Source organism: Gadus chalcogrammus, chromosome 9 (assembly GCF_026213295.1).
Source record: "Gadus chalcogrammus isolate NIFS_2021 chromosome 9, NIFS_Gcha_1.0, whole genome shotgun sequence".
Lineage (NCBI taxonomy): Eukaryota > Metazoa > Chordata > Actinopteri > Gadiformes > Gadidae > Gadus > Gadus chalcogrammus.
Window position 1 is genome coordinate 24,981,745 of NC_079420.1, and position 23,389 is coordinate 25,005,133.

The window sequence follows — 23,389 nt, forward strand, 5'->3', positions numbered from 1 at the left end:
GTTTTATTATTTCGCTCGGTCGTTGGAGGAAAACATGGAGGCCCGGAAAGCTGTTGTCGCGGTAGCATTGGCAGAGGACCAGGCGCTCCAAAATAAGTAGGCTATAGGCCATAGGCAGAGATACAGACGCAGTAAGGTATTGGAGTAATACGAGTGATTGAAATTGCCATTTAAACCACCAAAGTGGTCCAAGCACAATGAAAACAGTTCATACTTCAAGTCGCAATGGGCGCTGCCATCTTGAATTCTGTCTCGGAATTTTGCTATAGGTCACCACTGAGTTAAACCGAGATGGCGAGTTCGCCGTCCGAGGAAAAGGGGCGTGTTTATGCGTGTCGCTAGGCAATGTCCTCAGACCTCCGAGACGGATGGATATTAAAACGCAGCGTTTCAGGCGGCCGGCCACACAAATCCTTATGCGGTTTCACCAAAAAAATCGGCTCCGTGTGGACGGGGCCTGAAAGGTCAAATGTATTGCCCTGCCCTGCCCTGCACGCCCGTGCGTGCGTGCGTGCGTGTAGCGAGCTGGTGCGTGATTAAAAATAGCCCAATAGAGCGGGAAAAAACGCCCAATCTGGCAACACTGCCTGAACGTCCTCCAAAAGTAGTCCAGTGTCAACGTAAATCAATGACAACAACTGGAAACGAAGCCGGTATGAAACTAAAACTAAACTGTGCTTCTGAATAAAATATAAATTATATCGAAATTCCGTTTGGATATTATTGAAGATACAAGTGTGTCATTTGTTAAATGGTTCGAACAAAGGTTGAAAATTGATTAAGTTACGTCTTAAACAGTTGAAGTACCAGATGACTGCTCTGCCGTCTTCCCATTGACTCCAATGTTAAAAAAAGATATTATTTTAAAAGTTGAATATCTTATAAAGTACAAAATATTGAAAAAATCTGAAAAGAAGCCTGCGATTCCAAGCTATTCTGAATCTGAATATCTTAAAATTTGAATGGAGTCTCTAGGGGAAAAATTGAGGAAGGAGATAGGTCCCTAAGTTTGAAGAGAATAATAAAAAAATAAAGAATAAAACTTATGAAGAACAATAGTTGAGCGCTGCATGCAGCACTCACCTAATAAAACTTATGAAGAACAATTGAGCGCTGCATGCAGCACTCACCTAATACTTAATCCTGATCAATGCGCTACCAATCAAACATTAACAAGATAAAATACAACAAGAACTGCAAGCAGTCACAAGGTGTTCCCAGCCCTTGCCCTTTACAAGTAAATCACGGGTGTAGTAATTACTCATAGACAACACTATGCCTCCAACAGGCGACGGGCTTTGTTATCACTCTCACACACACCCTCGGGCGTACGGTGACAAACACACGCACACACTTGATAGAATAATGATAGCTAATTAGCATATTCACTATGGGAATTTCGGCAGCAGGTTGCCAATGCCTTTTGTATGCATTAGTGGCTTTTGGCACTTATTTTGATCATTAGCGATTAGCATGTATAAGGTATTCAGAGTGTGTCTGTGGAAACCTATTAGTTAGTCGAAGAATCTTTATTATTTTTAAAATGTTAGCCCCCATATCGCCGTGAGTATAGATTTTGCTGTACAGTGACAGTTTCGTGAAAACATTTCTCAGAATCAACTAAAAGCCCAAAATTACCCTTTGTACACATGATTTTTAAACATGCCTTAGTTAATAAAAATAATAATAATTGGAATTTAGAAATGGCAGATTTATTCAAAAATAAAAAAAGCAATATTCAATCAGTCGAAGTTACACTTACAGTATATTTTAGTATGTATTGAAGTACTTCAATATTTACTGAAACAGCAAAGTACATCTAGTGCCCCAGTATACGTACATTTCTCTCTGGACTCTGCATTAATGAAGTTGCTGGAACGGCAGTGGGGGCTGTAGGGGGGTTCGATTAGGTGACCAGTGTCAGGGTAGGACAGAACAGTGAGCAGGTGACCGTTACCTGACATTTCCATCATCTCCTTCATCTGGTGAAACCCAACAACAATGTAAGACATTCTGTCATTCAGTAGACACTTTTATGTAACGCTACGGGAAGTTCCTTCAGATCTACGCCAATAAGGGAAAGTTTACCACAAAAACATGTATTTTCATGTGAAAAACATTCTGTTTGGATCTCAGTAAGTGTTGGTGAACATTTCTTTGTTATTTTCACCTAACTGTATAAAGTTGTTAGGGGCATACGGGACATTCTTTGTAAAACCCTCTTTCCAAGAGAGCTCATTTTCTGTTTTCTTTTCTTCTTGAGCGAGTGTGACATTACGTTTGACAACGACCCTCTATTCTTTGAATTTGAAAGCCAATGTGATTTTTTCAACAACAACAGTATTGGCGGCTGCCATCAGGGTTGGATCCCAAAACCTTTGCTCTGGTGGTAAAACACTTTGAGGAACGTTCATTAAAAGGTTTATTTGTCCAGTATGGCTTACGTCACTCGCAGATTCCTCAGCAGGCCAGTTCTGGTCGTCCTTCCCCACTATGAGCAGCAGGGGGCAGCAGAGCTGTCCCACCTGGAACCAGAACACAACGGGTCCTCAGGATACTGGCACGCGCACGCACACACACACACACACACACACACACACACACACACACACACACACACACACACACACACACACACACACACACACACACACACACACACACACACACACACACAGGGCGACTTCTCAAAAGCTTTAAAGGACATTATTTATTTTTAATCATTCAACTATGCATAGTATTGCCAACCTCCACCCACAAAAAAACGATTGGTTTCAGAACAACAATATGGTCTGGGAGTTTAAAATCCATATCTCAAAAGTGAAGACCGGACTTCGATACTCTAGTCGGCCACTAGGAAATATTTGCCATAGCCAGGAGAAGTGTAGGGCTTGGGGCAAAGAGGCTGATGCTGGAAGGCTTCTACTTACATCCACCTTCTTGCTGGGGTTGCTGGGAATGGGCAGCAGCAGGTCGTGCCAGATCACTCTTTTCTCTTCGTCGTAGCGGGTGTTCTTTTCATTCCTAAGTGGGACACAATACAAACTAAACTACATCTCGTAGAAGACCATGACAATGAAAAGCAATAGCAGTAGGAGGTACAGTTATAATGTCTACATTTAGCACATTTAGATTTAGGTTTAGTGCGGCTAGGTTTAGCAATGCAAGGGATCCCAGAAACTTCGGGCTTTGGGTCGAGCACCCTAAACATTAGAGGCTATCTTTCCCCCCAATAAAGGATTTCCTTAGCCTGCTGCAGAGCCAAGTGAAAACCAGAGATTACTAATTCACCTGTAGTTTATGATTCAGTCAAGATGCAGGATATTGAACCAGATGGCAAAGCTTCTTTAGTGACTTACTTTTTGAACTCAGCAAAAATATCCCCAAGGGACCCCCCTGCTGGCTGGACATGGCTCCCACTGATAGACACCAAGCAACTGGGCTGGAGCAGGAGTTAGTAATCAACAGTAATCACAAAATCTGTCCAAAAATAAGTGTTTGAGAAGCCAATACTATATCTCCTTAATATTTAGTCTTCCAACATTTTTTAAGGTGAAGGGTTGGCATCTTCCTCAAGCGTGCCGACTCTTAAACTCTAGGCTGGATCACCGTGAACTCCACTATACTCCTGCCTCACATCACTGTTCATGACTTGGATAAGATAAGATCTCTTTAGAGGAAGTGATCAAGACAACTAAAAAAATAAAATAATAAAGTGTAGATCAACGTAATAAAAAGAACATCTACCTTTATTGTGGGGGAATAAACAGAGAGACCCAGAGCCATGGAGGCACCAAAGGACAGGCCCACGATAGCGATACGCTCCCTGATCACCTGGGGGTGGGTCTGAAGGACAGAGAACGCTGTCTGGGGACACAAGAGGAGATACAACAATACATCTCCTACCCTTAGCAGCAGGGGCGGAGTGGGACACTAATTGCCACCGGGAGAATCCTCCCCGGTGCGCCCCCCCCCCCCCCCCAACAACGTTTTTTTTTGTTTGATTTTTCAGTAATAAAAAAAAAAATCGGTAAAAATGAATGATATAATTATAATTAAGAAAGTTCTGCTCTGTGCGGAATTGGCGCACTTCCTTACAAGACCGGTAACCATAGCAACACCGGTAAACAAAAGCAAGCAACCACGAACTTGCTCGCCTTCTCTGTCTGACGTGTCTTTAGGGTCATTCCATTAGACGTGGGGCCGCTCATATATCCCTCTACATTTCCGAAAATGGACTTGCCCTGCAAGCTGTTTATTGGATAAACGCATTTCCCAATCCCAGGAGTCTTTGCTCCATTCTACGTCAATTCAAGAACAAACAAATTAAAGTAAACTGTAGTTCGTATTATTTATTTATGGCTATGAAACTTCTGTAACGCCTGAATAATGAAGAATTAAATTAAGTTAAAAAAAATAATATAAAAAAACCCATGAATGAGACATAGAGAGTAAGCAAGTGGTATAAATATTGGTTTGATGTTCACAAGATATATATTGTTTATTTCGGGGATTTTCGCGGCGTCTTGACGGGGAATAAATTATGCTCAGGGCCGGCTTGCAGACGCTTCGCGGCCGCTCACAACTGTGGGCCGGTACAACTGACTTTGCAGGCCGCTACACAATTGCGGGCCGGTCCACCTGACCTCGCCGGCCGACCGGGAAATCTCCCGATCGTCCCGACGGCCACTCCGCCTCTGCTTAGAAGTATATATATTATAATCATTCAGGTAAGACAGGCAATCAGCGTGGTTGTGGAGGTTGTGGAGGTAAGACGTTAGACTATTGCCGCGTTTCCACTGCAGGGTGCGGTACGGTTCGCAAAGGTGCGGTACGGATTGCGTTTCCACCGCCAAAAGTGGGCGTGACCCGGACTGAGCCGTACTCGTTTTGCCCTCGTTTTCAGTACTCCTCCGTTGGGTTACTGAAAACGAGACGAGACGCCTGAAAGGGTACTGGAGAATTCGAGCTACACACCCCCTCCGTTGATCTGTCGACACAACCGACACAACCGTCACTTCCGGGCGACGTGGGGATAAAAACAAACAAACAGTAGCCTCGAGGAATTATTCTTATCAATGAACATGTCGTGTAAAACGCTTGCTTGGGCGAACAAGAAGGAGACGTTCCTCTGCATTCTTGGGGAGGAAGACGTTGTTTACGATGTTTACGTAGCTGCCGCGGCGATCGACATCCAGCCTACCATAAAGGGTACTGTCGGTGGTGGAAACGCGACCTCGGAACTGAGCTGGGCTATACCGCCCCCTCCCTCCCGGACTGAGGCGAACCGAACCGTACCGCACCCTGCAGTGGAAACGCGGCTTTACCCTTCAACCCAGATGCTCCAAACTTTGTGTCTGGGTTGAAGCAGTGCACCAAAAAATACCTTACCCAATTTTACTGTTTTACTGTGTCCACCTGCTTTGTTTCTGCAACAGCAACCTTTCATGTGATGGTGTATTCTCTTCTATCTATTCTATCAATATATCCCTTTTATAGTCTATAAAAAATTATCAGATGATAAAAAAACGGATCATAAAGAAACAGGGCAATGAACTTTAATTGGTTGAATCAAAGTGTTTTGAAGTTTAACCAAAGATAAATATGTAATGATTTATTATTTATTTTATCTCAAAATGTTTTGAACACAATTGTCACACTTAAAGGATATTAGTGGGCCCCTAACACAGTATTTGAAGACGTTCCTGAAATTCAGCCGTGGTGCAGAATTACAGCCACTACGAGCCAGTCCCACATTGAGCTTTCCCCAAACGCGCCGTTTCGGTGTCTGTAGCTTTAATGTAAATGAGGAGGAGAGAGGCTGGTCAAGGAGGAGGGTGGGGGTGTTGCCCTGAGCAGCTTGCGGCCATGGAACCATACGCTGTTCACAGTGGATGCATCGCAATGGCGAGGCGCACACAGCCTTTGGCCGTGTTCTGTAAATATTCGGGAGTCCTGGAGCTCTATATCTAAATAATATATTATACATAGATATCTGTATCATATCATATATATTATCCCGGCCAAAAGCTGTGTGCGCCTCCAGAAGATGATATGGATCTCAAACGACTGCGTCGGGTTCTCCGACATCTCTGGTTCTTCCACGTGTATATCAATCTGAAGTAAACTGAACGACGACATGGAGGAGAAAGGGATTGTTGCCCGCGATTGTTGACCGCGATTTTCTCCCGCCGGAGCCTTGCCACCTCGGCAGCAGGCAGCGCTTAGGCACCACCGCCTCCTGCAGCGGGCAGCGGTCAACGCCGAGGCGTTTGTCCCTCGGCAGCGGGCAGCAGGGCTCAAGCGGGAGACAATCTCGGGCAACAATCCCTTTCTCCTCTATGTTTTGGTTCATGTACTTCAGGGAGTCACAGCAAAAGTTCCCCAATACCTTCTCAACCATGGCTAAGATAACCCCCAGTACGAGTCTCGTTGTGGAAAGACCAGAGACGAGAGTCTGACGTTATCCAAATAAAGGAGTGTAGGCCTAGAACACTTGTGTTACAGTCATGGAGCTCTATATCTAAATAATATCATATAGCCTAATAGGCCTTCACATCATATAATACATATTATCAAGGCCAAAAACATTGTGCGCCTCAGGCTCCAGACGATATTATGAATCACTAACGACTGTGTCAGGTTCTCCGACGTCTCTGGTTCTTCCGCTTCCACATCAATCTGAAGTAGACTGAATCACGTGCTGCCGGCAGCCGGGGTGCTTCGCGGTGGTGGTGTCTCGTGGCAGCGGGCGGCGGGGCTCAACGATGGCTGAGATAACCCCCACTACAGTCTCGTTGTGGAAATATGAGAGACGTCAGAGAACCAACGTGTTATGTGCCATAACACCAACAGCAGAGCTGTTTTCCAAATAACAAAGAAGTGTACAACACTTGCGTTACAGTGTGTGTAATCACACACACACACACACACATGTGGCGCTCGCAAGGTCTTAGCTCATTGTCTTATTGGCGGGCCAAATTCTCTGGCCAGGCAAGGCAGAGGAAGGGGAGGTAGCTTGGCCCCTTACCCTGCGTTCACACCAAAAGATGCAAAAAGTTGCTGCGCAGCAAGATCCCATTCAAAGTGAATGTAGAGACGCGTTGCAGGTTTGCTGCCGGAGCACTTGCTGCCGAGAAAACCGGCGGCAAAATTTGATTTGCGGCACGGCAAAATTTGATCTGCAGCGCAGCACGGCGGGCGCGTTCACGTATTTTGCAGCGCGACAAATGCTGCTCGAGTTTAACTATTTCAACTTTTCGGCAGCAAACGCGTGATGACAGCCAATCAGCGTTCAACAGCGTTGCCACTGAGGCGTTGCCACTGAGTGACATGCCGTAACAGCCAATTAGTGTTACTCCCTTGGAGTGACCTAGAGTTCACTACCGTTACATTTATTTAGTAACTCGAAAAAACCCACAAATCAGCATTCTGTAGTGTGCAGGGTATTTGCAGGTTTCAGCAAGTCAAATGTAAGACTTTTTAAGACCTTTTTAATACCACCTTGAATGAAATTTAAGACCTTAAACCCGCGATGGTGGGGGGGATCCCGCTGTATTACAACCAAAGCATAGCATGTGTGTCACTCAATGGGACTCATTCAAGTTTACTTTCTTTCTGTTTATTGAACATAAAGTGTTCATTTTTAATTTGGGTGTGTCACGTATTTATGGTGCACCCAAGTTGTGAGTTGTGTGAGTTGTTGAGAGAGGGGGGGGGGGGGGGGGGGGGGGTGACAGCGTCTGGGCCCCCGGGCAGCTGCACCGGTTGCAGCGTCGATATCTACGCCACTGATTAATAATATTTTCACCATTAAATAAATGCCTTCAGTAAGACCTGGGGGGTATACCACAAACCTCGTTGAACATACCCAGGCTTTCTTGGGAAAACCTGGCTCGACAGAGCCGCAACTCGCAATCACAGTTTAATGGTACCACGACGCTCACTTTAGATTCAATTAGTTGAACCAGGTTTTCCGCTTTACGTTCAATGCGCGTTCACATAAAAGGTGTGTTTATCACGTCATTTGACTCACCCTTATGCAAAATAAATCGCGCAAGAGCGGTGTATTTCATCCAAGGCGAGCAATGTATTATTATGAACTCCTACGAGGAATTCAAAGTTCAAATCACAGCCAAGGGGAACACGGTTGCCCATAATATGGCTAGGGTGGCGTGCTGGCAAAAATAGCCGACCGTGTTAATTCTTAAGTGAAAAGATTCTGCATATTGTCTAAAAAATATTATGTATCATCATCCCTTTTACCCCCATATACAGGGCTCTACAGTGCGCCCATTTCACTCGCATTTGCGAGTGAATATTTCGGCGTGCGAACGAGAAAAACAAAACAGGAGCACGCGTGCGAGTGACTTCTCCACAGCGCACTATACTGTGCGTTCACACCAAACGCGAAGGGCCGAAATGATTCCATACAAAGCAGCGATTCCATTTGCAGCGCGACACTTTTGCCCGGCACGGGCGAGCGCGTTCACGTGGATTTCAGGTGGATTGAAATATTTAAACTTTGCCGCGACATTCGCGTGATGACAGCCAATCAGCGTTCAACAGGGTGGCCACTGAGTGACGTGCGTTACGTAACAGCCAATCAGTTTTCAACCGGCCAACCGTTCCCTGCAGTGCAGTCCGGGGTGAACCGCAGCATGGAGGAGAAAGTGATTGCTGCCGTTTGCGACTCCCCGAGCTCTATATAGAATAGTATATTATATCATTTTATTGTATTGTATATACAATATCACGGTCAAAAGCTCTGTGCTCCTCCGGATAGCCGTAGTGCGGGGAGCGCTACGGGAGGGTTTAGCAGGGTTTGTTTACCTACGTTGCTATGGTTACCAGTCTTGTGTGTTCCAACGGTTTATTAGGTATCTAAATCGCTGTCTAATCAATACTTCATTCACTGCCTCTTCCGTGGTCATTACAATATTATGAATAGACTGCGTGGAGAAAGTTAATGCTGTTATGGTAGACGATAAAGTCTACAAATTCAACCCCTGACTGGTTGAAGGATTTCGGGTGGCTAGTTTATGATGCTAAGAACATGAAAATGTTCTGTACATTTTGTAAGGAAGCCCCATCGGCAATGGCAGGCTCCTCTCTGTTTATAACGGGGAACCCTAATCTGAAACGCGATGCTGTGGTGAAACACATCGAGTCCACTAGGCATTCTCGGTGCCCGATTTCTATATAAATCACACCCAGCCCAATAACCCTGGTACGGTGGAAGCCGAAATTGGTGCTGTTTTGTGTAGCCTGAATGTAATCTTGTCTATATATTTGTCTTAATTTTGCTTTATTAAGTGGGTTCTGTGTGCAATTTCTGCACGCTAATAAATGTTCTAAACAAAAACCTATTGTGCCCCCATTTTTTTTCCTGTGCTCCTACATTTTTTAACTTAGGGGCACGAGTGCTCCTGAAAAAAAAAGTTAGCGTAGAGCCCTGCCCATATATGTGGGGCCCCATGAATTGCGAGCCCAAGTACCGGGAATGCACTTGATCTCCGACCCAATATTGGACGTGCACGTCAAGTTGCTTGCTTTTAGTGGCGTGGTTCAACGTCTCATCAAACATCAAAACAAAATCAGCCTTGTTGACGCTGCAGATTAGCTCGTTTCGGATGAAAGGCGCTAGTCCGAAGCGAGTTATATACGCCGTTTTGTCCTTTCCAGCAGTAAAGGTGCTCGCGATTTGAGAGTCAGGGAACATCAAACCGAAGAGATCTCCTATCCCCTCATTCGAGTTGTAGGACTGGTGCTTGACCACTGTGTTTAGAATCCACAAGACCTCCGCTTTCAGTGTTTGTGTCGCACCAAATGCTACCCTCAGGTCAGTGCTAGCAGCGCGGACCGTCTGCGGCGGTGGCGCCGGGGCAGAGATGCAAAACGTAGAAATGGCTGGGGTCTGTGTGTGGCTCCTGGCAGAGGTTTTATGCTTTTGGCTCTGCATATGGCTGACGACAGCCTTAATCCCCATGGTGCCGAGCTTGAATGTACTTTTGCACGGAATGCATCTGGCCTGTTCTGGGTTGGCAACGGATGCTAGCCAACCTCGGAAACGGACGTATTCCAGCCAACTGACGTTGAACTTGCATTTACCCATTGTTGCAGACTAGCTAGCGCGCGCGCAGACATCCGTTTATATATCCAGCTAGCAATAAAGTAGCCTCTCGTACATCTCCTTCCCGAAAAGTCCCGCGAGAAAAAGAAAAAAGAAAATAGCCCTGCCCGACAAATTTAAGACCTCTGAGTTATTTATTTAAGACCAGCATATGACATTTTGACGAATTTAAGACTTTTTAAAGGCCTTAAATTTAGAAAAACAAATTTAAGACTTTTTAAGACTTTTAAGACCTCCGCAGACACCCTGGTGGGGTTTTGTTTACAGTTAAACTAAACTATGAGTATGCTAAAGGGCTAGAATAACAACCCCAAACAAAACCCAGTTGGGTGCCCGGCAGCACCAGCCTTCCAGGCTCCGAATGGTCTCATGAACCCATAAACGACGGGCATTCCGACGTCTCTCCCTCTTCCACAACAGGTAAAGACATGCAATGCTCGTAATGTCGGCCATGGTTGTGAATGAATTCTGAAGCACCGCGGGCAAAACTTGCCGTGCCGCGAAACTTCCTGCGCTGCAAAACTGCGGCGCTACGCCGCAAAACTTGATTTGCTGCGCCGCAAAACTTCGGCGACAACGCGTTCGGGCAGCAAATGCATCTTTTGGTGTGAACGCAGGGTTATGACGACGTATGGGGCCACATTCCAAATCAGCGCGCTTGAGCTTCCATTTTTTCAAAGGCAAGCAGGATACCTCGTGCTCGTTTTACACCGAACGCAAGTTTGAGCCACTGGGGGACAATAGGCATGCTAGGGGAACTAATATTAATGTTAGAAAACCTCATAAAGTGCGATTTTCATGCCATGGGACCTTTAACAGAGTAAAAATTGTGTCACTCTGTAAAGTATTGTGTGTATTTGTTATATTTATTTTGGAAATAATGTAATTTTCTCTGAGGCTAACTTTAGTTATCGCTAAGGCAAACATTGGTTACCTCTGGGGGTAACTTTAGCTATCTCTGAGGCTGACTTTAGTAACCTCTGAGGCTAGCGTTATTTATCTCTGGGCAGTGGCGGCTGGTGGTAAAATTTTTGGGTGGGGCACAGTAATGGAGGGGGGGTCTGGGGAGTGGCCATAAAGTAGGTCTGTAATGTCACACTCGCTCAAGAAGAAAAGAAAACAGAAAAATATCTCTCTTGGAAACAGAGTTTTACAAAGAATGTCCCGTATGCCCCTAACAACTTTATACAGTTAGGTGAAAATAACAAAGAAATGTTCACCAACACTTACTGAGATCCAAACAGAATGTATTTCAAATGAAAATATATATTTTGGTGTTTAAGTTTCTCTTATTGGCGTAGATCTGAAGGAACTTCCCGTAGCATTACATAAAAGCGTCTACTGAATGACAGAATGTCTTACATTGTTGTTGCTCCAAAAGAAAATGTTGAATTTGGTCAATTTGATTTCCTGTATTCTGGTGCATTTTGTGGATGAACAAAATAATTCAGATTCATAGCCTACATATCCTGACTTCCAGGGCCTGGACAAGCTTACACTGCATATACAGACCTACTTTATGGCCATTCCACCAGTCACTCCTATTTGTCCCATGGTTGGTCTATTTCAAATGCAGTTAGAAAAATATGGGACAGTTGCTTAATTTTGTTTATATGCAACCGGCCAAAAGACTAAATGAATAGGTTACTTACTTGCTTCTTTTAAGTATAACATTGCTTGGAATATCCAATTCCTCCACTGAAATGTATGGAAACTAAGTGCTTTTACAACTCTCTGCTAGTTATCTATCTATCTCTTCTCTGCACGTAGTTGTGTTTCTCGAATGCTGCTGAGGGAGGTAGCCTATTTGATTGATCGCTGAATTGTCCAATCGTGTGGTGTTTAAAAAAATATGAAAAACAATGCCATTGGTCTGGGCGCACAAAATTGCGACCTGGAGTCGAATTTTCATGCACCAATGAAAACCTGTCTCTGCTTGATAGACAGCAAAAAGTTTGCGAGCTCACTTTATCGTTACCGGTGACCCTGACTTGAAGGAGGGCATTCTCTCGAATGACCCATAACAAGCCTAGCCCAAAGAATTGCTGCTCCGACGCAGTTAAATGGTTGCTGGCAAGGCATATTTATGGTGATTTATTCCGGATTTTTCATGGTTTATTCATCATAGTTGGCAGATTTATTCTAGTGAATATTTCACGGAGGGGCGGAGCCCTAGCGCCCTCTATTTACCCACCGCCACGGTCACTGAGGCTAACGTTAATTATCTCTATGGCTAACGTTAGTTATCTCTGTGGCTAACGTTAGTTATCTCTGAGGCAGATTTTAGTTATCCCTGAGGCTAACTTTAGTTATCTCTGAGGCTAAAGTTAGTTATCTTCAAGACTAACGTTACCTGGAAGTAGTCGTTGCCCACATGGTATTCACCCCCTGCTGTCCTCCTGGGGTTCAGGTAGTTGAGGGCGAGGGTCACGAAGCCATGTGACGCCAGCAGCACTGCACGGGCCTCCGGCAGACTCCTGCCACCGCCTGGCAGGTCCAGCACCGCAGGAAACTGCCCCGGACCTCCAAGGGGAAACAGCGATTATATTTGCACACTAAGTGCTACGGAAGCTCATTTGCATTCACATGCGTAAAATCAAAGATCCTATCCTTATCTCATAATAACGAGATACTTATCTCGTAATTATGAGATTATTTGCTTGTTATTATGAGATTCTATCTCATAATTATGAGATACTATATTGTAATTAGGAGATAATTATCTCCTAATTATGAGATAACGTGACATTATTTTTTACTCATGTGAATGCAATGAGCTTCCTTAAAGTGCAGTATAATAATAATTGTAATAATTAAATTAATTAGACATATATTTCATGGCGGTCAAGGTCACCTTGCATCAAATAAAATCTGTTATAATACTACTTACTGGTACTTTGTTGTTAATTGAATAATTAACAAAGTACCAGTAAGAAGATATCAGTAGATTAAACAACACAAAAAGCAATAGAGAATAACATAAAAAATTGATATTCAAATGTAAAATAGGTGAAGTTGATGAAGTTAAAGTTGGTAAGCTTGTTAGATGTAGGGTTAATAGAGCAGTCTTGAATTCTGTAAGGGAGTCCAGTGGAAGTTGAGGGGGGAAGAAGTTCAGAAGTGTGGTTGCAGCATAGGAGAAGGCCATAGCACCCCTTGTGACGAGGTTGATGGCTTGAAGTGCCAGTAATGCATCCCTAATGCAGCAAATCATGGCAGACAAACGACTGCTTTTTAAACAGATTTAAAGAGTCAACATGATTAATATTAAAGGAGATACCTTTAATAGGTTTTCAAACCATCATAACGATCTATCCTGGCTTCACTAAAAAATCAGTTAGCAATAGAATTGGGAAAACTAACTTACTTACCGTCTTTTTCTCAGGTGTCCCTACAAATTCTGCCGCCAAAGAGCAGAATTTGTACAAAAAAGTACACAGTGGCAATATAGCACTATAACCGTGAAGAATCACCATATGTACCATGTGCAACATGTACATTAAAACTATTATCACAAAGACCAAAGGGCTCTATTGTTATTTTTATATTTGTTGGAGGGGCATTCACCAAAAGGCTGTCCATTTTCAGTTCCTACCTGGAGGCAAGAAGAGGGTTCCGGTGACCCCACCCTCTGTGAGCTCCACCCTGTGGACCCCGGGGGCCATGTACCAGCGCTCCACCACCCTGCTAGCTAGAGGCAGCCTCTCTGTGAAGGAGTCGCTCAGGAAGCCCTGGTGCAGGGAGATGGTCACCAGCATGGGCGTCCCAGTGTCCTTCTTCCTGAACCTGAGGGGATTGTACATGCCATGGTTGACATATAAAGAAGATCCATTGTAAATATAAACACTGTTTGTATAGATACTCTACATAGTGTGCATGATGTGAACCTGAGGCTGGGTCTGCTCCCTGGAACCGGCCGGAGGCTCCACAGCAGGCCCATGGGCTCGTGACCACTGTAGGTCCCGCCCAGACACACATCTTCACTCACTAAAACATACACACACAGTACACACATCAACACAAACTACTACTACACACACACACACACACACACACACACACACACCTATTCAAACACAAGTACACACACACACACACATATATGTCCCCACATACTAGAACACACAAACACACACACACACACACTACACCCCAAAACCACTTTTGCTGTGGGAAGTGTTTATCCATTAAGTACATCAAATCCCTTTAATCCATAGGTTAAATGGATGAAAATACAAAGCACGAAGTGCAGTTGCACTGGGCCCCCACCCCAGTCCCACTTAATACCTAATAATGAGAACCAAGTTTATATATCAGTCATGCAATGATATTAACTTATGCTTCTTGTTATAATGTGGACACTACATCATTTAAGAAAAACGATTGAATACATTGAGTATTATACAATGTTTTTATTTCCCATTAGCTTGATAGAAAGGCTTCAATTAAGGGCAACTCTGTCCGTTATCATTGGCACAATACATTAGCAATTTTAGTCAAGATGACCAGCATTATTTGTTCCGTGCGGGGCTGCAATAACAACTGGAATAAAAGACAGGTGTCCTTGCAACAATACTTTGTTGTACACGGGAAAACCAGGGCAGAATGTTGTGGGGCAACCTTCAATCTTCATCATCCGCCATCCAGCGATTAGGACCGGCTTTTGTGGCTAAAGGCGCTCAATTTGAAGAACCCTCCAATAAAACCCTACTCTGTTATTTTCATTTTGTGGACAGCAGACCATCAGACCAACACCCATACCCCGAGAAATGGTTGGGATATGTTATTCCTCCGGCGAAAAAGGCTTGTCGGATGCTTGTGAGGCTCCAATATAAGATAACATTTTAGGACCAACAGCTATCAATTTCGCTAGTCGTTAGCCAGCTAGCGTCTAATGAGTATGATCGGCATTTACCCGTAACTATGCCTTGGCTTGACCTCAATAAAGGAACAGCATTACAAGATAAGATCAGTTCGAGGCTTTCTAATTTGATGTCCAGGACTGGTTATGTTGAAAGGCAGCAAAATGATTAACCTTATCGTTGATAACTTACTGATGTCTGATGCTGTTATTTCTACAGAACCCTCAACCAGCTCTGCAATCCAGGAGACTGATGGGATGACACACTGTAATGCTTCTGCACACGGGAAGTATACATTCATGGAAGATCACATCTATGCTGCTGTCAGTGACTCACTCCATTGTCCTCTCCTCCATGACCAGGCAACAGTGTCCTGAACAACATCTTTTACATACCGAACTTCTCCGGAATGATCGGCTGTGTCTACTGTACACTGGGTTGTCAGTGGATGCCTTTGAGGCTTTATCCGACGACCTGAAAGAAGGATGCAGCATCTCTCAGCTACATCCCAAGGATCAACTGTTGATGACCCTGATGGAGCTCCGGCTGAACCTATTGCAGGACGGCATCGCAGAGAGGTTCAGAGTGTCTCAGTCTGTGGTCCGTAGGATAATCTCTCAGTGGCTGGACTTCATGGAGGAGAAGATGAGGTGCTATGATCCATGGCTGCCCAGGGAGATGATCCAGGCAACGATGCCACAGAGCTTTAAGGAACATTATCCATTAACCACATGCGTAATCTACTGTTCTGAGACCCCTCTTCAGAAGGCTCACAATCTGGAGGCGAGTCTTAGTCATTACTATGGACATAATACAATCAAGTTCCTCATAGCTATTGCACCATGTGGTTTGATTATGTTAATCTCTCCATCATATGGTGGGAGATGCAGTGACAAGTTCATCACAGCCAACTCAAGGTTTCTAGAGTATCTGCGTCCAGGTGATGAGGTGATGGCTGACCGAGGATTTGTTATCCAAGATTTTCTGTTTGAACGTAAAGTCAAGCTCGTCCTGCCAGCTTTCACCAGAAGAGGCCTTCCCTTGTCTGAAGAAGACACCACCAACACGAGGCGCATAGCCATGAGAGGGTCATACGCCGCCTGAAGAATCTCAAACGACCGCGTTGGGTTCTCCGACGTTCCTGGTTCTTCAACGTCCACATCAATGTGAAGTAGACTGAACCGCGACAAGGAGAAGAAAGGGATTGTTGCCGGGCAGCGCTTAGGCACCTCCGCCTCCGGCGGTGGTCCCTCAGTGGGGCTCAAGCGGGAGACATTCGCCGCCAACCTTCCCTTTCTCCTCCATGTCGTGGTTCATGTTCTTGATGGAGTCAAAGCCAAAGTTCCTTCCCCCCAATTCATTCTCAACCTTTGCTGAGATAACCCCCAATACGAGTCTCGTTGTAGAAATACCAGAGACGAGAGTCCGACGTGTTATGCGCCATAACACCAAAAGCAGAACGGTTATCCAAAAAACAAGGAAGTGTACAACATTTGCATTACAGTCCTGGAGCTCTATATCTAAATAATATCATATAATACATAGATATCTATATCATATAATACATATTATCACGGCCAAAAGCTGTGTGCGCCTCTAGGCGATATTATGAATCACAAACGACTTTGTCGGGTTCTAGCCGCAAGTTTTAGCCAATGGGGGACCATAGGCAGGCTAGGGGAACTCATATTTACGTTAGAAAACCTCATAAAGTGAGATTTTCATGTCATGGGACCTTTAAAATGTTTCTATTGTTTATTTTGTTCATTTTTACAAATCTATACCAAACTTTAACTTATATCTGTATTTTTATACACTAACGTGATGTCTTTGTCAGAGAGGGTCAATAAAATAAACTTGACGAGGCATTTGCTAAATCCTTTAATGATTGAGTTAATGCTTTGACATAATACTAAAATCTAATTACAGTAAAAACAATAGCCAATAATATGTACAAATAGTAGTTAAAATATGTACAAGTAGTTAAGTAGTATAAAGTAATCATTTGCATAACTGCATATAACGCTCACAGAGCAACAGGCGACCTTCATTATACTCGTCTGAAACAAAAGGAAGCATGTCTCTGAAATAGAATGCTCTTAGTATTGGTGTGCTGGACTGACTGGGGTTGACTGTAGCTTTCAAAAATAGATATTCCTCGTTCTTGGAATGCGAAACACGACCGACCTTTCTGTCTGACTATGTTTCATGAACAATAAGCATATGAACATCTATTGGCAAAACTGAACTAAGAAGGTGGGGTAGACTGCCCAAACCTCCTACTGAATGTTGGGGTTTATTCTGCCCCGTAGAAACCACCCAGTCTGACCCGGGGTACCTGCTATTTAACCACAAAGTCCTTCAGGTACCCTGGGGTTTGTCTCTCTCTTGCAGGGTAGCGTGCCGGACGCTCAGGACTGCCTGGCTGAACTGGGCCCCGCTCTGTTTGATCTGGAGTCACTGGCTGACCAGTGGGTTGCTCCGGCTCCGGTAGGATGGTCTGCGCTGCTGGCGCCACTGGAGTAGTGACGAGGTGATTTCGATTGCGGCGCAGGACCCCTCTGGGAGTGTCAATGACGTATGACCTTGGTGCTTCCGCCTGTCTTATCACTGTCCCTTTCTCCTACGTATCCTTTATCCAGACATGGTCCCCTGGTGCCAGACTTGTGAGATGTTGAGCTCTGTGTCTTTTGTTAAAGTTCCAAATCAATCTCTGTCGCTTCGTCTGCTCCTCCTTTTTGAGTTCGGTTATGTCAGTCCAGCCAGGGTTCAGAGATGACAGAGTGACCGTAACTGTTGTTCTGAGCTGCCGGCCCATAGACAGCTGTGCTGGACTGTATCCATTGGCGAGTGGGGTGGCTCTGTAAGCCATGAGGGCTAAATAAGGGTCTTTTTCCTTCTGGAGGAGGTCTTTAACTGTACGCACAGCGCGTTCCGCCTCTCCATTGCTCTGAGCGTTTCTTGGGCTGGACGTTGTGTGTGTGAACCCCCACAGTGTAGCGAACCTAGTGAAGTATGCAGACCCGGTCCATTGTCTGTCATGACCTCAGACGGTATGCCATGCCTGGCGAAGATGGACTTGCAATGTTCCACTACTGCTACTGAGGTTGTTGATGTCAGTTTAGCTACTTCAATGAAACGGGAAAAATAATCAATCACCAATAGGTACTGGTTATCATTCCACTGAAACAAGTCAGCACCCACCTTTTCCCATGGTCTGTCAGGGAACTTTGTAGGAAGCAGTGGCTCTCTGGGGTTGACTCTTTCCTTGGCACATATGTCGCAGCCCTCAACCACTTTCTGAAGCTGTGTACACAGTCCCGGCACCAGACAGATTGTTTGGCTCTTTCACGACACTTTACTATGCCTTGGTGTCCTGCGTGCAGTTTCTGAAGTATGTCTGTCTGTAGTGGCTTGGAAATAACTAGCCTACTTCCTTCTAGTAGTAAGCCGTTCTCCACTGATAGCTCCTCCTGGACCTGTGTGTATGGAAGGTAAGCTCTGTCTATTGTGTATTTGTCTGGCCAGCCCTGACTACAGTACCCTTTCACTTGGCTCAGTATTTCATCACGTTCTTGGTGTTCCCTTATTTCTTGTAGCCTCTTTTCTGTAGCCGGGAGGGTTGACATGACCATGTTGACATACAGGTTGACTTCCTTCTCCTGCTCCGGCTGCCCTCTGTCCCTAAACGGCGCCCTTGACAGCACATCCGCCGTTGCCAACTTCTTGCCGGCCACATGGGAGATGGAGTAGCAGAAAGCCATCAGCCTCATTCTGAGTCTTTGAATGCGTAGGGGGAGCTCATCCAGGCTCTTTGAACCTAGTAACGGAACCAGAGGCTTGTGGTCCGTTTCCACATGGAACCTGATGCCCACCAGAAAGTCTGAGAAACGCTCGCACGCCCATGTGATTGCTAAAGCCTCTTTCTCAATCTGGGCGTACCTTTTCTCAGTGTCTGTGAGTGATCTGGAGCTATATGCGACTGGCTTGAGATGGCCCTCCTCTTGTCTCTGGAGTAGCACAGCTCCTAGTCCAAACGATGACGCATCAGCTGAGACAACCGTCTCCACCTTTGTGTTGTAGAGCACCAGCCCTGGTGGTGAGCTCAGCTCCTCTTTGATGTTATTGAATGCTCTTTGTTGATCATGCCCCCACTGAAACATGTTCTGCTTCTTCAACAGGTCCCGGAGTGGCTGTGTCTTCTCTGCTAGATGAGGTAAGTACTTCCCCAGGTGATTCACCATTCCGAGGAACCGTCTCACTCCGCTCACGTCGTCCGGCTCCTCCATGTCTGTCACTGCTCTCACTTTGTTAGGATCTGCTCTCACGCCGGCTGCATCTATGATCTGTCCGAGAAATTTAAGTAGGCTTTTTGAGAATTCACATTTCTCACCACTCAGTGTGACGCCTGCCTCTTGCAGCCTCCCCAACACCGCCAGCAGTCGTGTGTCGTGCTGGGCCTGTGTGTCTCCGTACACAAGCACGTCATCCATTTGGCACAGGACGCCGTCAAGTCCCTCCAGTATCTGGGACATTCTTTTCTGGTAATGTTCAGGTGCAGAGGATATGCCAAAGCAGAGGCGATTAAAGCAAAACCTCCCAAAGGGAGTGAGGAATGTTGTGAGGAGGGCGGACTCCTTGGCAAAGGGAATTTGCCAAAACCCTGAGTTAGAATCGATTATTGAAAATACTTTGGCGCCCTCTAGCTGTCCAACTGTGTGTTCGACTGACGGGAGCATGTGTCTCTCCCTCTTGACGGACTCATTCAATCTCGTCAGATCAACGCAGATGCGCACATCATCCTTGCCTGGCTTCGGCACAGTGACCATTCCGGCGCACCAGTCTGTGGGTTGTTCAACCCTTGATATCACCCCTATCTCTTCCATACGTGAGAGTTCCATCTTCACCTTAGACATGAGAGGCAGCGGGATTCAACGTGGGGTTGATATGGAGGATGGTTTGGCGTCTGCTTTAAGCTCTATCTTGTATTCCCCCTCCATCTTGCCTAGCCCTTTGAACTGTTTGGGGAACTGCTCCTTGACTCTCTCGACTGAATCCAGTGCCACTGTGTCTACTCTAGCCACCAGCCCAAGTGCCTGAATAGCTGGACGTCCCAGCAGGCTAAACTTCAGACCTGGGACTACATACACTGATTATTATCGCGCAAGCCTACAACCAGTCTGTCCCGAATCATTTCATCATGCAGCTGCCCATAGCCACAGTGCTCTGCCAAGCAGTGGAGTGAAGTGATAAAACTGTCCACCGTCTCCCCTTGTTCCTCCTGTCTCTGGTTGAATTTGGCACGCTCAAAAATAACATTTCTCCTCACCACGAAATGTCCCTCCGTCTTCTGCTTCACAGTGATGTACTCGCTTGCTTCTTTCCCCGTCATACGAAGTGAAGTGACAATGTCTTCCGCGTCATCCCCCATAGTATAGATTAAAGTGTTCACCTGGTTCTCCTCCGACTGAAGCTCCCGACCCGATGCAATCCGAAATCTCTCAAACCTCCGAAACCACTTGGGCCACTCTTCCGGCTTCGTGAAGTCAAACTTGGCTGGCGGAGGAATCTGGAAGCGCTACATTTTAGTTTCCCAACTGCCGCAAATGTTAGCTATGCTAAAAACGTATAAAACTCAAAAGTGACTAAAACGGACGTGAGTTCTCTCCAGTTAGTTTGGCTGAACCAAATCTCATGTTCACCCTAACTGAGTTACCTAAGTCTTTTGACACCATGTAGAGTTAGGTAGTTGTAACTCAGAAATAAGTGGGGAGAGAGGTTTCCAGCGTGTGCTCTTGAAGCATGACTTTATTCCACTGCTTGTTTACAACCTCTCCCGCCTAACCACCAGGGGGCGACATCACATCCTGTGTCCTATAAATCCATTAACACTACACTTTCCACTATGTAAATATTGATACGCCTCGGTTTCTCTTGAAATTTTTCATGGCCGACCCATCGACGCCCACCGACAGCACAAAATTATTAAAAATATCCCCATATGACACCTGAGGCCACCGCCGCATGTCATCCACCCACTCGGTGGAGTTCATTAACCTCGGATGACGAAGTACAATCCCTCCATCCGAACTTTTGACATGGTTTTTTGTCTCTACCCACGTTAGCCTCTCCATCTTAATTCACCGGGTATTTCAATGTAGCTATCTAGCTGTTGCTAGCCGACCGGAAGTTTCAAAACAAAGCGGAAGACAAACACATTTAAAAAGGGGCGTGGCGGAATAAGGTGGATAAGCCCATACATATATATATATTAACGATGCCCTACGGCAGCGTCTAGAACGTCACCATAGGCCGCCATCTTACCACAGTAAAGCTTTCTGGTGGACTCTGTTGTAGTGGACGTAAGTAAGTGATCTGCACAAACGCTAATACTCTTATCTCGCTGAAATCTTGACGGATTTACAAACGGTTTGGTTTCTTACAAACGTTATGAACGTGGTTATAATTCTGGATGCTTCAACATGTTTAAATTGCAGCTTTTCTCTTCGAAAAACGACTTCATCGTGCAGCTTAGTTGTGTATCACGGGTAGGCTACTAGCTACCCAGTAATTTTACATTGATGGGAGAGGCAGAATTGCTATTTTCAATATAATTTAAGTTGAACATGATTAAACTGAAGTTGCACATGATTTCCAATCGGGTTTGTTGGTCTTACATTATGAATTCTACAGGAAAATGCTGACAAGTGAAGATGCCAGACTTTTGTGCAGCCTACGGATGCGTTAATCTGCGAACTCTCGAAACGAGAACCCGTGGGATCACCTTTCCCCTGTAGGATATTACAATATTATGACTTTTATTTTTTAGGATAATCGTTAGTTACTTAGTGGAAGTATATACAATACAGGTCCTGTTACACAGGAACAGCGGGGCTAGTATGACATAATAGTATTGCTAGATTGTTGTTGACACAAGGCTTTTTAGAATATTTTTGTTAACACAATCACTGAATGGAAGTTTGGACACATTTTTATGTTTTTTTGTGTGGTTAATCTTAAATACTGATTGAAAATGATGACAATAATTATTATATATGGTTGCATTTCTCACTTTTTTATGGTTTCAAACCTATGGTGACATCATGCCTCCCGTGTGTCTTGAACAGCTACAAAGGTTGCACATATTATATTCATATTTTATCGTATTTGTCTAAATGCATACTTGACTGTAGATAGATTTGAGTGAAGTTACCAACACAATAGATTGCTGAGTTTTAGTAGCCCATATATTGATTTAACATAAATAACATGAATACCTTGTGCATGTGTGTATTTATTGCACCTATCTGTTCTGTTTAATGTTCTTTTCATATGAAAACACATGGTTATAATTACATAAATACATCTCTGTACAGGGTGGGGATTTCAACATGCAGCCTTTCTTGATGTATATTTTTAAAGGGAAATCTTGTACCTATTTTAGAACATTATTCTATTTTTCTTAGAACCTAACAATTATTCATAAGTATGTACTGTCATACCTACATCTCTGACGTTTATAACAAACCAAACCGTTTGAAAATCGGTTAGAAATTTAGCAAGTTATGGTTATTTAACAAGTACATGAATCACTACCAACACAATGTTATTGGTGAGCAGCTTACTGTGGTAAGGCCGCCAGTGGTGACGTTCGACGCCATTGGCCAGCCCTGCGGACGAGGCATCTAGTTAATATAATTATATATCTATGGATGGGACTCTCTAAATCGACGCCACTTCGCCCTTGGCGGGACTTTACGTCCTATGTCACTCGCTATGGGTGTGCATGTTTGCACGTAGTCGTCACTCGCGATGGGTGTGCATGTGAGAAAGGTTTTGGCTTTTAGTGTCTATGGGTTGGTAATAACGGTTCTGATGATTTTTCTGATGGAAAAGTGGTCTTCTATTTCCATAATCTTTGTTCAGTGAACGCATAAACCCGTTTGTTAGTTAGCAGTTAAACAAAATGCGATCTCTTTGTTTACAGATACCAACGACCAACGTTTGAAGACTGATGATTGGGGGTTCGATTCCCAAGTGATGCAAGGTTTTTTCTTTCATTTTGGACTGCACACACATCGCGAGTGACGGATACTCGCACAATGTACACACATCACCTTGTGAGAAAGAGGTATTGAACCCCCAACTCACATGCGGGACGGGACGCAACCAAGGAGTCAGTTGGTCAAAAAGCAGGAGTCGGCTCAGAGAGTTGAAGGTTGCAAAAATGGTGCCGGTTTATTTACAGTACCCAAAAAGTACAAAAAGATGACACAAAAGAATACAGCCTCTCGGCAAGCTGTTGCATATCAAATGCCCGACAAGTACAAAAAGATCACACTAAAGAATACAGCCTCTCGGCAAGCTGTTGCATATCAAATGCCCGACACCTTTT

At 44.7% G+C, this 23,389-nt stretch overlaps 1 protein-coding gene across 1 annotated transcript in view; it reads right to left on the reverse strand.

The window, feature by feature from the left end:
- acot19 (acyl-CoA thioesterase 19) overlaps positions 1–23,389 on the reverse strand; it is a 45,332-nt gene that overhangs the window by 5,386 nt on the left and 16,557 nt on the right. Inside the window, exons 2-9 of the mRNA XM_056599401.1 lie at positions 14,020–14,119; positions 13,728–13,918; positions 12,486–12,655; positions 3,748–3,867; positions 3,360–3,442; positions 2,931–3,024; positions 2,445–2,525; positions 1,841–1,982 (exon numbers count right to left, since the gene is read on the reverse strand). Coding sequence (XP_056455376.1) covers positions 1,841–1,982; positions 2,445–2,525; positions 2,931–3,024; positions 3,360–3,442; positions 3,748–3,867; positions 12,486–12,655; positions 13,728–13,918; positions 14,020–14,119 — 981 coding nt within the window. The remainder of the gene's footprint in view (positions 1–1,840; positions 1,983–2,444; positions 2,526–2,930; positions 3,025–3,359; positions 3,443–3,747; positions 3,868–12,485; positions 12,656–13,727; positions 13,919–14,019; positions 14,120–23,389) is intronic.